Source organism: Taudactylus pleione, unplaced genomic scaffold (assembly GCF_031769625.1).
Source record: "Taudactylus pleione unplaced genomic scaffold, aTauple2 ptg000096l, whole genome shotgun sequence".
Lineage (NCBI taxonomy): Eukaryota > Metazoa > Chordata > Amphibia > Anura > Myobatrachidae > Taudactylus > Taudactylus pleione.
Window position 1 is genome coordinate 719,885 of NW_028284498.1, and position 14,231 is coordinate 734,115.

Sequence of the window (14,231 nt, forward strand, 5' to 3'; positions counted from 1 at the left end):
GCCGAAACCTGTACCTTCAAAGAAGCAAGGCGAAGCCCATGATCTAGTCACGCTTGTAGGAAGACGAGTATCCGACACAGACGAAACTCCCGTGGTGCATAACCTCTCGGTCGACACCACTGGAAGAACGTATGCCACACGCGATGGTATATCCTCGCGGAAGACGGTTTCCGAGCTCGTAACATGGTACGCACTACAGAGCTGGAAAACCCCCTGGACCTCAACATGGCTGTCTCAACAGCCACGCCGTCAAAGACAGCCGAGTCAGGTCCGGGTGAAGACAAGGACCCTGCGACAGAAGGTCCGGTCGCAGCGGCAACCGCAGAGGACTGTCCACGGACAGACCCTGAAGGTCTGAGAACCAGTGCTGTCTGGGCCACGCGGGAGCTATCAACAGGAGCGTCCCTCCTTCCTGTTTGAATTTCCGGATTACCCGTGGAAGAAGGGAAACCGGAGGAAACAGGTGAGCGAACCGGAACGTCCACCGGACGGACAGAGCATCCACCAGAGACGCCTCTTCGTCTCTTGTGCGAGACCCGTACACCGGCAACTTGTTGTTGTGCCGGGACGCCATGAGGTCGATCTCTGGAAGACCCCCATCTGTCCACCAGCAGTTGAAAAACGTCCGGGTGCAGGGACCATTCCCCCGGATGAACGTCCTGGCGACTTAGAAAGTCCGCCTCCCAATTTAGCACTCCCGAGATGAAGACAGCTGATATGGCCGGAAGATTGCGCTCCGCCCATACCAGGATCCGAGACACCTCTACGAGAGCCGCCCGACTTCGGGTTCCTCCTTGCCGGTTTATGTAGGCCACGGTGGTAGCGTTGTCTGACTGGACCTGCACTGGGCGACCCTGGAGAACCCGATGTGCCTGCTGGAGAGCACTGAAGACCGCACGGAGTTCCAAGATATTTATTGGAAGCTCCGCTTCTGTCGGAGTCCACCTGCCCTGGAACAAGTGTGGACCCGAAACTGCTCCCCAGCCCCGAAGACTGGCGTCCGTTGTCAACAGGACCCAATTTGGTACCCAGAACGAACGTTCCTTGCTGAGATGGGTCGTCTGCAACCACCAGGCAAGGGACAGGCGAACCTCCGGGGTGAGCACTATCGTCTGGGACTTTAGAGACTGAGGCAGCCCGTTCCACTTGGACAGGATCAGGTGCTGCAGAGGTCTGGAGTGAAACTGGGCATATTCCACCATGTCGAACACCGACACCATGGAGCCCAGTAACCTCATCGCCGAGTGTAGAGACACCCGGCGGCTGTGCAGACAACTGCGCACCCTCGACTGTAAAGCAGAGATCTTTTCCCCCGTCACAAAGATCCTTTGCTGTCCCGAGTCAAATAAGGCTCCGAGGTGCAGAATCCGCCGAGACGGGATTAGAGTGGACTTCTGCCAGTTTATTAACCAGCCGTGCCGTTGCAGTAGCGCAATGGTCAGGTCCAAGTGGCACAGAAGGAGCTCCGGAGATCCTGCCACTAATAAAAGGTCGTCCAAGTACGGCAACATGCGGACTCCCTGCAGCCGCAGAGAAGCCGCCATGACCGCCATCACCTTGGTGAACACACGCGGTGCTGTCGCCAGGCCAAAAGGCAACGTCCGAAACTGAAAGTGGTCGCTGCGGATTGCAAACCTGAGGAACTGTTGATGGCGCAAAAGAATAGAGACATGCAGGTAAGCGTCCTGTATGTCCAATGACACCAGGTTCCAGCGCCAGAATGATGGACCGTAGGGTCTCCATCCGAAACTTCGGCACTTTTGGTACTCCATGCCTGCTTCCGGGGCTTGGCCGATTTCTTGGGACCGCCTGTCGGGGAAAAGACTGTGGTTTGGGCCTGCCCTGGGCCCTATAAGACCGAATGGACGATGGTCCTGAACCAGAAGGAACAGCGGCCGACATGCCGATTTGGCTGCCGCCAGCGTGGCCACAATCTTGTCCAGATCTGGACCGAAGAGAACTTCTCCGTTAAAGGGCAACGCCTCCAAACCCTTTTTGGAATCAGCGTCCGCCTTCCATGATCGCAACCACAAGGTGCGACAAGCAGCCACCACTGCTGAAGAAATTCGAGACACCAGGGTACTAATGTCTAAGGCCGCCTCGTTGATATAAGTGGCCGAATCACGGAGATTACCAATCAACTCCGCCTGTTCAGCCGGAATCGAAGGACGCCTCCAACGAATCCGCCCAATGCTCCATAGCTCTGGCAACCCAGCAAATGGCCATAGCCGACCGCGCTGCCCCCCCCCCCCCGCAAGGGAATAAGCGGACTTCAGGCAGATCTCCACCTTGCAGTCCGTAGCATCCTTAAGGGAGGACATGGATGGCATTGGCAATGTGGCACTACGGACAAGACGTGTCACATGAGAATCCACCTGTGGAGGGGATTCCCACTTAGCAAAATAAATATCCGCGAACGGATAAGCCACCGCCAGGCGCCTCTGCGGTTGGTATCGCTTGCCAGGCTGTTTCCACGCCTCCTCTAAATGGTCCACCAACTGACCCGAAAGAGGAAAGACTGCGGCGTCACCCTTCACATCCTTAAAAAAGGCATACTTGGATTTAGCCGCTGGGGGAACTTCGTCCTCAATCACCAAGGTTGTGCGGACTGCCCGAATAAGTCCAGGAATATACACCTTGGACCTAGCGTCTGCGTCCTTAGTATGGAGAGGTTCCTGATCGTAAGGATCCAGAATCTCCCCATCATCAGACATCCCTTCGTCATCCTCATATGGAGCCGACAGAGACGCCACCGGCCGTTTATGTGGCCGCATCACAGCCTCCCCCTGCAACACGTCCGACAAGTGCTGTACAGAACTCGTCAGGGAGTTAACCCACGCCGGCTCCTGAGAAACCGGGAGAGGGGAAATAGGGAGACTGCGGGGTACCACCAATTGTCTTGGGAAACCCTGCATGGGTGATGACACCACTGATTGCTGGGACAAACCCATCTGCGTAAACGCGGGCTGCGGAGCTAACTGGCCCACTAAGGTTGTAAGCGCCTGAGCGAAACAAGCCCAGGGCGGCTCCTGTACCGGTGCTGTAACCGTAATAGGCCGCGCCATTGACAAACACTGCCGGAAGAGGCCCTCCGCGCTACCCTCCCCCTCCGCTAAAGGTACTTTGCATGTAGTACACTGTAGCCGGAGAGGAAAGCCACTTTCAGACATGATGGTACAAAGTATGTGACCCCTCTCACCAATTGTTTTGAAAAGGCGAGAGACCACCCTGCAGCACCGCACCACAAGGGCTTTAGCAGAAAGAACAGGGACAGTAATAAAGCTGACAGTCAGAAATGGAAACTACAGGCAGCAGCGCTAGCACAGTCACATACAATGCAAAGAAACTCAATTCCTGCACTAACCAGCGCTGATAAATCAACTACACAGAGTCTGGTAGGACACAGCGCTGCATACACAGACCTGGACCAAATCGGAGGAGAGGTATGCGGGGGGACCCAGACCACGATGCCTCTGAATCCAGGCTTCCAGCAGCGTTCACCATGCGTTAAGATGGCCGCCGAGGAGCTTAGAGGAGGCTGGCCTGGGGGAGGAGCGCTGCCACAGGGCCAGTCGGCAGTGTGCAGAGAGGGCTGTGTGCAGCGGGGGAGGCGCCGGCTGTGAGACAGGGAAGGCGCGCTCCCCTGGCATGCATTTAACCCCCGGGACGCCGCAGCGCTACCGCTCTGCTGCGGTCCGCTGTCCCAGGGGGGTAGTGGAAGCGCAGGTTATATACCTGGCTCCACGCTGCAGCCAGTCCCCAGGGAGCCCCCTGCCTGGGGACTCTGGACCATGTAACAGCGGGACCCCGCTGCTTACCTTGCTGTCCCCCTTGATTCCGGCCATGGTCCGGAACATCTGGGGTCACCGCTAGCAGTGACCCCAGATGCTCACCAGCATCCCCGGATCGGTACCGGCGTTCTGGTACCGGCGGGGGTGTAGGGAAGACAGCATGGACGTCAGGACTGACTGTCCATGCTGTACATCCAGATGTGCAGCCACAGCTGCATGCAGAAAACTTCAGGGGCTCTTCTTAGCCCCCACTCCAACAGGTGCACCCGACTCCGGCCGGGCACTAAACTAAACTGAGATGCCTTGGCTCGGGGGCGGGGTATAGGAGGGGGACCCTAGTGCATCCTGGGAGGCTGAAAGCTTAACTCTATGGTGCCCGATGACTGACGTCACTCCTATACCCCCCCCCCCCCCCCCCAAGGTATCCTGTGGATACCCTATGGACCCTGAAGTAGAAAGTCTTCATCAGGTTGTTCTGCACATGAAAACCATAAGGAAAACACAAGAAGGATTAAACCGTTGTCTTGTATTGGTATTTCCCCCAGGTTTGCGTCTCTGGGCCTGATACAGAGTTGGATGCAACGTCATGTTTGCGCAGATGAGAGATTATCTGATGTGCGCATAGGTCTGAGTCCCACTGTGCATGCATTAAGTTTACACTACTGTTGTCGCTCGCAGAGAGGGTTTATTCTCAAAGTGTTTGACAGTCAGGGACTGTTTGTGAGCTGCAACAGGGGGGGGAAGGGGGGGCATTTTCAGGGCGTGTCTCAGCCGGCATCTGCAATCCTGTACACCATAAAAATGGCTCATGACATCCCAGTTCCTGCTGCCATTCTGCAGGAACATAGGGTTACTCAAAAGCCAGATTTAATGATCAACTGACCTGCAACCAATGCTGAGCCTTTGTACCCAATCGCTTGCATTTGCAAGGCAGTCAATAGGCGCCACAATACAAATCTCGGTGGCTGCAACATTTGAAATTTTTCGCACAGTCGCTGCGTACAAATTGCGGCATTAGCGTCGATCTCTGAAACCTGCACTCTTGTCACATACAATTTCTGCAACAAACTCATTTTGTGTTCAGTACATTAACATTGAGAGAAATCGCTGCTTTCAACTGTGCTCAAGTATATCGGAAAACAGGAGGGAGGGAGGGAGAGAGGGAGAGAGAGAGGGAGGGAGAGAGGGAGGGAGAGAGGGAGGGAGAGAGGGAGGGAGAGAGGGAGGGAGAGAGGGAGGGAGAGAGGGAGGGAGAGAGGGAGGGAGAGAGGGAGGGAGAGAGGGAGGGAGAGAGGGAGGGAGAGAGGGAGGGAGAGAGGGAGGGAGAGAGACATTCCTATATGCTTAATTTAAAAGTTCATCAAGTTAACACTAAATCCTGACTCTCTCTTACCATGGATGAGCTAGCACCCTATTGCATCTAAAGCTAGGAACACACTGGAGCGACGTCTCTCCGATTTGGCCAAATCGGAGCAAGAAATCGTGCAGTGTGTATGCACGACATCCGCGCTTGCATGAGTCATCGCTAGGCTTGGCGTGCTGCACATCAAACCTGACGATATCGCATGTGGCGCCCTGCAGTGTAATGAAGGACGGAATGATTGATTGTTCCGTCGTTCATTACATCGTTCTAATGGGTACCCAGGATCCGATATGTCAGCCTGACATATCGGCTGGGTACACATCACTCAGTGTGTAGCCAGCATAACTGTCCATCACTGTTCAGCCATAACTACTTAGCAAATTTTATCAAACCTGTCAGATTTATCAAACCTTCCAACAAGGTGTTCTCCATACCAACCAATCACATTCCTGATATTATTTTCTAGAATGTGTAAGATAACTGATAGAAGCTGATCTTCTAGATCTTTAATCAACAGGCAGATGTGTTGTCAATGTTTTGCCCACCCCAGGGAACAGATACGTAGAGGTGGGCTACCGACACAATTAGCTCTATGATGATGATTGGTGGGGGTACCACCACCAGAGGCCTCAGATCTGGATAATAGTGCATCACATGCAAGTGCCAGGCTTTAATGTTACCTTAACATCCATTATTTCAGTACACACCACCCAATACTAAACTTGCCAAATGGCCACAGTAGAGTTACAGCAGGCCAGAGGTGTTGTAACTCTGAGGATGTTTTTTCTTACATTGATATTTGACAGCAGAAGGGTCCTGAGATCCAAAGTCCAGTGAGAACAGCATGAAGTGTCCATTCACACAAATACACATCCGCATCTACGAGCTGCTTATTAGCACCAGATGTAATAATGTTAGTGTGCCGGGCATACTGACATATCAGGCGAACTCTTCCCTTACTATTACAAAATAACAAAACATGCTAAATATATGTTTGGCATGTCAAGATATTTTATATCAATACATTTAATCAATTATGTTTAGCAGCAGCATTAATCTAGGGGCCATATTTAAGTAGCAGCAAGGTTTACCCATGGCTAATTGCTCTCCCCTGAGCTATTCAATGATACCCCGTGCGTTAAGCCCCAGGTGGTGCACTTAATGTGGATTTTTCCTTGCAGCCTCAGGCGCTGTGAGACAAAATCAGCGTACCCTCTGGGGCTTAACATATGGGATAACCCATAGATTCCAGACACATAACTCAGATGGGTTAACGCATGTTAGCCGCGGGTTTACTACGCGGGGAAAATTAATAATAATTTAATAGCTCTAGGCATTAAACACGGAGCTTTACCCACACAATAAACACCACAGCTAATTGAATCTGCCCCAAGAAGAGTTAGTTGAAAGGTACAATGCTTACCACGCACAAACAGACTCATTCATTTGAAATGATTGCAGAATGATCAGACCTGTGACCAACTTGACCACACACACATCAAGGACCAAGCTGCATACATCCAGTTGCTCACAGATTAGACTGTAGAAATTGACTACTTGTGAGTTTACAAACCATTTTCTATCCTGTTGAATAGTTTGTCTCTGGAAAAACAGTGATATGGAGGCACTAACTACTCAATCTGGTCTGTCTGTGCGAGGCAATCATTACGACACATTTCATTAATCAGACTCAGTCAGAAAGAAAACTAGAAAAAAGAACAACAAAACAAACCAGTACCTGAAAGTGTAGACGTTGCAACTCTCAACATGTAAAACCAGAGATATGGGCCCCACGTTAGCTTTGACTGCAGGAAAACACAAAAAACGAAAAAAACATTTCAGTCCCTGAGTGATACTTAATTGTAAAATTATCTAGTGAGAGTTAGTAAAAGGGATAATAGCACAATATAAACATGAAGCAACATTCCCTCCCATAGGTTTCTGGAAATAAAGTAGCCTATAAGATTATATTCATATACAGACATTTTATATAAATAGCCTTTTTAATATTTGAAGAAAAAAATAAAAAAAAACACACAACAACAACAACAACAAGCTAGAATTATGAACAAAAGACGGTAAAAAGTTAAAATCTTGTAATACAGCAAAAATTCTATACAATACCCTGTGAAGTTATAATTCATGGACCAATAGATCAAATAACTTCAAACTGTATTTTAACTATTTCCATAAAAACTAAATAACTTTAATTTTAAACTTATTATGCTAAATATATTTTTATAAATTACACAGCTGCAATTCAGAGGACGTCCAAGCACCCACAGGTGCAACCATTCTAATAATTTTAATTGTAAGAACTTATTACAAACAAATCTTTTAAATTTAGCTATATATAGTTACAGAAAACACTAAGGAGTATATTTACTAAAGCGCAGGTTTTTAGAAGTGGAGATGTTGCCAATAGCAACCAATCAGATTCTACTTAACATTTATCTAGCATCTTTTAGCTAGATAAATTGAATAGCTAGAATCTGAATGGTTGCTAGTGTTCATGCTAGGTCCGGCGCCAAACCTAGAAAAATGCTCTCCTGCATGCGTCGGAAAGGGGTGTGGTCACGTGAAAAGGAGGCATGTCTTTAAGACGTGCCTCCTTCTCAGCACTCTTGGGGGCGTGCCCGGCACTTCCGAACCTGCCAGGCTGCTCCCAAGATCTCCTGTCTCTGAATATCTATTCACCAGCGGTGATCGCTGCAGCGCAATTTTTACCACCTGCGGGACACTTGCGCATACTACATAACTACCCCTAATATGACCCCAAATATGGGATTCCTTCCACAATTTACCAGACACCACTCTTTGCCTTAGAGATTCCCTATTCTTCTACGCCGCCATTCCCATCAATTTTTTATTTTTGAAAATGCTTTCTTATAGAAATATGGCTAATTATGCCATCATGGTTATCAATGTTGCTTTGTATTTCTAATAGTATGCTGGTTACTAATAAAGAATACACTAAAAAAAAAAAATCACTGCATCTAAAATCAGACAAACTTGATCATGCACTGAAAATATAGGTGGTCTTATTTATGATCAGTCAGTCCACCCATACACATAGCTGTACAACTCATCTCAGGTACTGGGCCATCAACATTTTCTAAATTGAACAATTATATTTCAAAACAATTTGTTCAATAAAGATATTTCGATTAAGAACACTTGCATGCCACACACCTGGTGATAATCATATGATGAAATGGTTTGCATGTGTTGGTAATGCTGGGCATACACTGTCAGATAAAATTCCTGTCAGACTGACATACATCATTTCTGGCAGGTAGATATCGTGGCCATACATCTGGGTGATCCATGTATATCCGGTGGATCAGCCAGATAATTATATAATGTATGCCCAGCATTAGGCAGGACAATGTTTACTGCTATACAGTATGAAAAATGTTGCTATCTTATTGCAGATTATGTTAATTAACTGCTAAAGGTCTTTATTTATGCAACTGCTCTCAGCACCTTACCACAGCAAATGCTTCCATTATATAGGATAACTGCAGCTAAAGAAAATAAAATAGAAGTAATTCCACATATCGGCCTGCCACCATTACCAATGGATTTAACAGCCCACCTCTCACAATATTGTCCTTTCCCTTTTGTGGTATTCTAAACAAACCTCTCCATATGAAATTCACATTATATTTGTTTTTAAATTTAAATGAAGCTACACATCTAAATGTACTTATGTGCTGCACTTTTTATGAATCTATGTAGAGCTTAATACATAATATAAAAGGTGTTCAAAACATTTGAAAACTCAATTTTCCATATTAAGGGGCTTATGTATCAAAGCTGGGAGAGAGATAAAATTGTGAGAGATAAAGCACTAACCAATCAGCTTCTAACTTACATTTTACAAGCTGTGTTTGAAAAATGACAGTTAGGAGCTGATTGGTTAATACTTTTTCTCTCACAATTCTATCTCTCATCAAGTTTTAGTACATAGACCCCTAAGAATGGGCAGATTTCAAACAAAAACAGCCAGAATGTGAAAGTATACCGCATTCCTAAATAAATTAATATTTGATAGTGCTTACGAAAACTGTTCTTTAAAGAAATAAGAAGCAGAAACTACAAATTAATTCATGCATTCTTGGAAGAGGTTCAACTGTTCAAAGGTAACAAGGGGAAAATAGAACGAAATATCATTGTGTTTATTTCCTTCTCATTTGCTAAGTAACGAACAGGAAATTGGTCAGTTATTGCTGGAGCTTGACACGACACAAAAAGTGAATGAGTCAATGCATCAACCAAAACGAGGATAATGAAACCAATTACCAAATGATTTAAAGAGAGACCAATTATCTGCGTTTTTCCGTTCAGAATTTAAAGCAGTAAGATTATTAAACGCAAAACACAAAAAGACTCCAAAATGTCAATCTCCACTGTACGCAAGTAACAGTAAACATCCAAAAAAATGTTTGCATTAATATAAAGTAAGGTACAACCTTTTTCAGAGCAGAATGCAGCATTCAAAATCAAGCAGCGTGTTACCGTGTGTCTTTGCAGTAAGCATGGTCATCCATTTTGTTGTAGTAGGACCAAATTTACCTCGGAGACAATCAAAATACCAGTATAGACCATGAGAAATTGCCAGAGCACCCAAAACAAATCCCACACAGTCATGGGACAATATATAAACTCCACTCAAGTAGAGATCTGTGTTGGACATGAAACAGACAGCAATGCTAACTACTGTGTCATACCATAGAAATACATATATAAATGTATAACGCATCACGGAGGGATAGATTCAATAAAGAGCAAGATCCTTTAGGAGACTTGTGTGATGAGCTGCTGTGCACACTTCCATACAAAAAGGTTTCGTACCAGTAACATCCCGCACAGACACATTGCACCAAGCTACATAGGGACCTTGTGCTTAACTGAATCTGCCTGTGTGCGCTAAGATTTACAATTGCATACATCCTAGAGAATAATCTATATTACAGATAATTATAAAGTAGTGCTTAAACAAAAGCACTATTTTTTTTCGCCAAAACTGCACTCAAACTTAAATAAATAATAAAAAAAGACAAGTTAACAAATATATTTAAAAATAAAAATATGAGATATGGTAAGAACTTACCCTTGTTATCTCTATTTCTACTTCAGGGTCCATAGGGGGTCCACAGGGTTGACCTTGGGGGTTATAGCTGGAACAGGATCCATGGGCACCACACAGTTAAGCTTTTAGCTCCCAGGATGCACTTGGGTCCTCCTCTATACCCCGCCCCCGAGCCACAGGCACCCCAGTGTAAGCTGGTGCCCGGCCGGAGTCGGTCACCGCGCAGGGGGGCTGCAGGAGCAGCCCCCAAAAGCTTTTATTTTAAGTTAAATTTTATTTATTTTTAATCTATTTTTACTACAGACGGCAGCGAAGGGCTGTCTGTACAGACGCCCACGCTGCCGCTCTGATCCCCGACTGGCGCCGCGACGCCAGTACTGATCTGGGGATCGCGGCGGGAGGACAGAGTCCGTACTAGCCGGACTCTGTCTACCTCCCAGGACTGCTGCCGGAGTCGCCGGGGATGCAGGTAAGCCGCGCGTCGCTGGCTAGCGGCGGCGCGCGGAATGCCTTAAATGCAGTCCTTTAGCCTCCGGTCCGGGGGACAGACCGGAGGCTGCTGGCAGTGGCGGCGGGCCCCCCCCATAACCCGTGGGACCACTAGACCACCAGGGATAACCGGCAAGCGGGAAGCCAGCATCCCTGGGGTTAATGGCCAGCCAGGGGAGGAAGCCTTCCCTGTCAGCGGCTCCTCCCCTCAGCTCAGCGCGCCTTTCAGCACGCAGTCTGGCGTCGCTGAGCTGCAGATTCCTCGGCCACTCCTCCTCTGAGGTCTCCAGCGGCCATTTTCCCAGTGGCAGCGCAGATCTCAGGGAGCACGCGGACCGGTCCCCTGTGTACCTCTCCCCTGATTAAGGACAGCGTACACAGCACTATAGCCCTCCCAGACACTGAATCTGGGCAGGTTGATTGTAGTGTAAAGGTGCAGTGAGTATATCTTCCTGCATGGTATGTGACTTTTTGCTAGTGCTGCCTGTCTGTGCTTATTTTCCGCTTACTGTCAGCTTATACCTATCCCTTTACTTCTCCTACAAGCCCTGCAGGTGTGTGGGGGAGGGGCGTTTCTACTGACCTCACTTATATAGATCACGTATTTGTGAGGTCCGTCACATACAGTTGTGTGCTACTCAGTGCCATATTGTGGGCTGTTGTTCAGCACACCGGTGAGTGCGTTTTACTTCTACCCTGGTGCCAGATATATAATATATTCTGTCATGTCAGACGAGGAGGTTGAGCGCTCAGTGGCTCCGGTGTTGGCCTCCTGCGGACGCTGTTCTGCAGGAGTAGATAGGGAGGATTTGTCACAGGATGGCCTGTGTAGTCGATGCCAGGTGGCTCCTGGCCCATCCAGACCTTCTCTGGCGCAGGAACCACCGTGGGCGATGTTTTCTCAAGTGCTGGTGTCTATTGCGGACCGTCTGTCGGTCCCGACTGCTCTCCCTACTAGGGCGGTGCCCCAGCCGACCATCCCCCATTCCCCGGGTGTCCCGCAGTTATTGCGGAGTCCTCCTGGGTCTCAATCAGTTGGTCCCTTTGGGGGGTTGCCTATGTATATACAGGCTTCCCCTGTGCCGCAGCAGCCTGTGGTACCTTTTCAGGCCCCTATGGCGACGCCTCCACCATGGGTGGATGTGCTCTCCAACTCCGTGCAAAATTTGGCGGCCGCTTCCTCGGCTTTTCAGTCAATGTTGCAGACTGACATGCCTTCTAGGATTTCTAAACGCCCACTCATGGCACGGGCTGCTCAGGTATCGGACTCAGAGGGTTCCTCAGATGATGGGGAGGTCCCTGATGACACTGACTCGGACGCCTCGGTCCAGGAAATGGATACCAAGTCGTCCATTAATGTGCGAGCACTAGTTAGGGAGGTGCGAGCTATTCTTCTTATAGAGGATGAGGCACCGGTTCCTAGGTCGAAGTTTCCTAGTTTCAAAAAAACTAAGGTGGCTTCTGCGGTGTTTCCCCTGTCTGATCAGTTGACGGATCATATGGCGGTAGCTTGGCAGGCGCCCAGTAAGAGATTCCTTCCTCAGAAGCGGTTGGCTTCTAATTACCCCTTCCCTGAGGCACATTGTAAAAAATGGGAAACTCCACCGGCGGTGGATTCCCATGTCACCCGTTTAACTCGGGGCGCCACCTTACCATTACCGTCGATATCCTCGCTGAAGGATCCCACGGACAGGAAAGTTGAGACTTGCTTAAAGTCTATTTACTCCCTCTCCGGGGCGGTGGCCCGACCGTCCATGGCCATTTCCTGGGTGGCCAAGGCCATTGAGGGGTGGGCCAATGCATTGGAAGATACCTTCCCGGACGACGCTCCGGATGTCCAGCGGGCGTTGTTGGGACAAATGAGGGACGCCGCTTCTTACATTGGAGAAGCTTCTTTAGATGCTAGTCTGCTGACCTCGCGGGTATCGGCTGCAGCGGTGTCTGCCCGCCGATCCTTATGGTTGCGGTCCTGGAGAGCGGACTCTGATTCAAAGAAAGGTCTGGAGGCCTTACCTTTCAATGGGGAATTACTATTTGGTCCGGACTTGGACAAAATAGTGGACACCCTGGCTAAATCCAAGTCGGCCTTCCTCCCTTCGGCGGCACTGCCTGCTAAGGTTCGGAGTTCGGCTTTTCGTTCCTTTCGGGTTCAGGGTAAGGCGAAAGGTCAGTCCTTCCCGAGACAGTCTGCGAGTAAGACGGCCTCTAAACCCAAGAAGCAAGCCTGGAGTGCTCGGCGCCCTTCTTCCAAGCAGGAAGATAAACCTGCGGCCTGATGGGACGGGCCTCCCTCTGGGGGACCTCAGAGTGGGAGGCCGACTTCTTCTATTTGCCCAGTGCTGGCACAATACCACCACGGATGCCTGGGTTCGAGAAGTGGTCTCCCAGGGGTACGCCCTGTCTTTTCGGCACAGACCACCCCACCAGTTTTTCTGCACAAGTCCTTCTCAGGACAAGACCAAGGCGTTACAGGTTCAGGAGGCTATAGAGTCCTTGCTGAAAGCAGGGGTCATTGTTCCCGTTCCTCTATCACAACGAGGGACGGGGTATTATTCGTCTCTGTTTCTGGTGCAGAAACCCAATGGTTCTCATCGCCCTATCCTCAACTTGAAGTCTCTGAACAAATTCCTCAGAGTTCCCAAGTTCAGGATGGAAACGTTACGTTCCATCATTCTGGCGATGGAACCGGGGGATTACATGGTGTCCCTGGACATCCAGGACGCCTACCTCCATGTTCCGATAGCATCTTCACACCAGCGGTATCTGAGGTTCGCTATCCTTCAACACCACTATCAGTTCCGGGCGCTACCCTTTGGTCTCTCCACGGCACCGAGGGTGTTCACGAAGATTATGGCGGTCATGGCCGCACATCTTCGGAACCAGAATGTACGGCTGCTGCCGTACCTGGACGACCTCCTGTTGCTGGCGAGCTCCCCGGAGGTACTGCTTCAACATCTCCACCTGACGATCGCTTGCCTGCAAGCACACGGGTGGTTGATAAATTGGAAAAAGTCCTCCCTGATTCCATCACAGCGGATGGTTCATTTGGGAGCCCTGCTGGATTCGCGTCAGCAAAGGATCTTCCTGACTCCGGAGAAGGTCGCCTCACTACAGCTGCGGATACGCAGTTGCCTGAGCCGTTGCCGCCTGTCGGTCCATTCGGCTATGAGAGTTCTGGGGTCCATGGTGTCGACATTCGACATGGTGGAATTTGCCCAGTTCCATTCCCGGCCCCTGCAGGGGCTGATTCTATCAGAATGGAACGGGTTACCTCACCGGATCCGCTCTCAGGTGCTGGTGTTGTCTCCGGACGTTCGGCTATCTTTGGCTTGGTGGCTTCAGACAGCTCATCTGGTCGAGGGGCGCCCATTTTGGGTCCCGGACTGGGTCCTGCTCACGACGGATGCCAGTCTCCGGGGTTGGGGGGCAGTGACCGGCTCTTTGTCGCTTCAGGGTCGTTGGTCAGCGGAAGAAGCACTTCTCCCCATCAACA

At 49.4% G+C, this 14,231-nt stretch overlaps 1 protein-coding gene across 1 annotated transcript in view; it reads right to left on the reverse strand.

Annotated features, from left to right (window-relative positions):
• Positions 1–14,231, reverse strand: part of FAM177A1 (family with sequence similarity 177 member A1) — a 52,034-nt gene that overhangs the window by 13,612 nt on the left and 24,191 nt on the right. Inside the window, exon 3 of the mRNA XM_088470313.1 lies at positions 6,893–6,959. Coding sequence (XP_088326439.1) covers positions 6,893–6,959 — 67 coding nt within the window. The remainder of the gene's footprint in view (positions 1–6,892; positions 6,960–14,231) is intronic.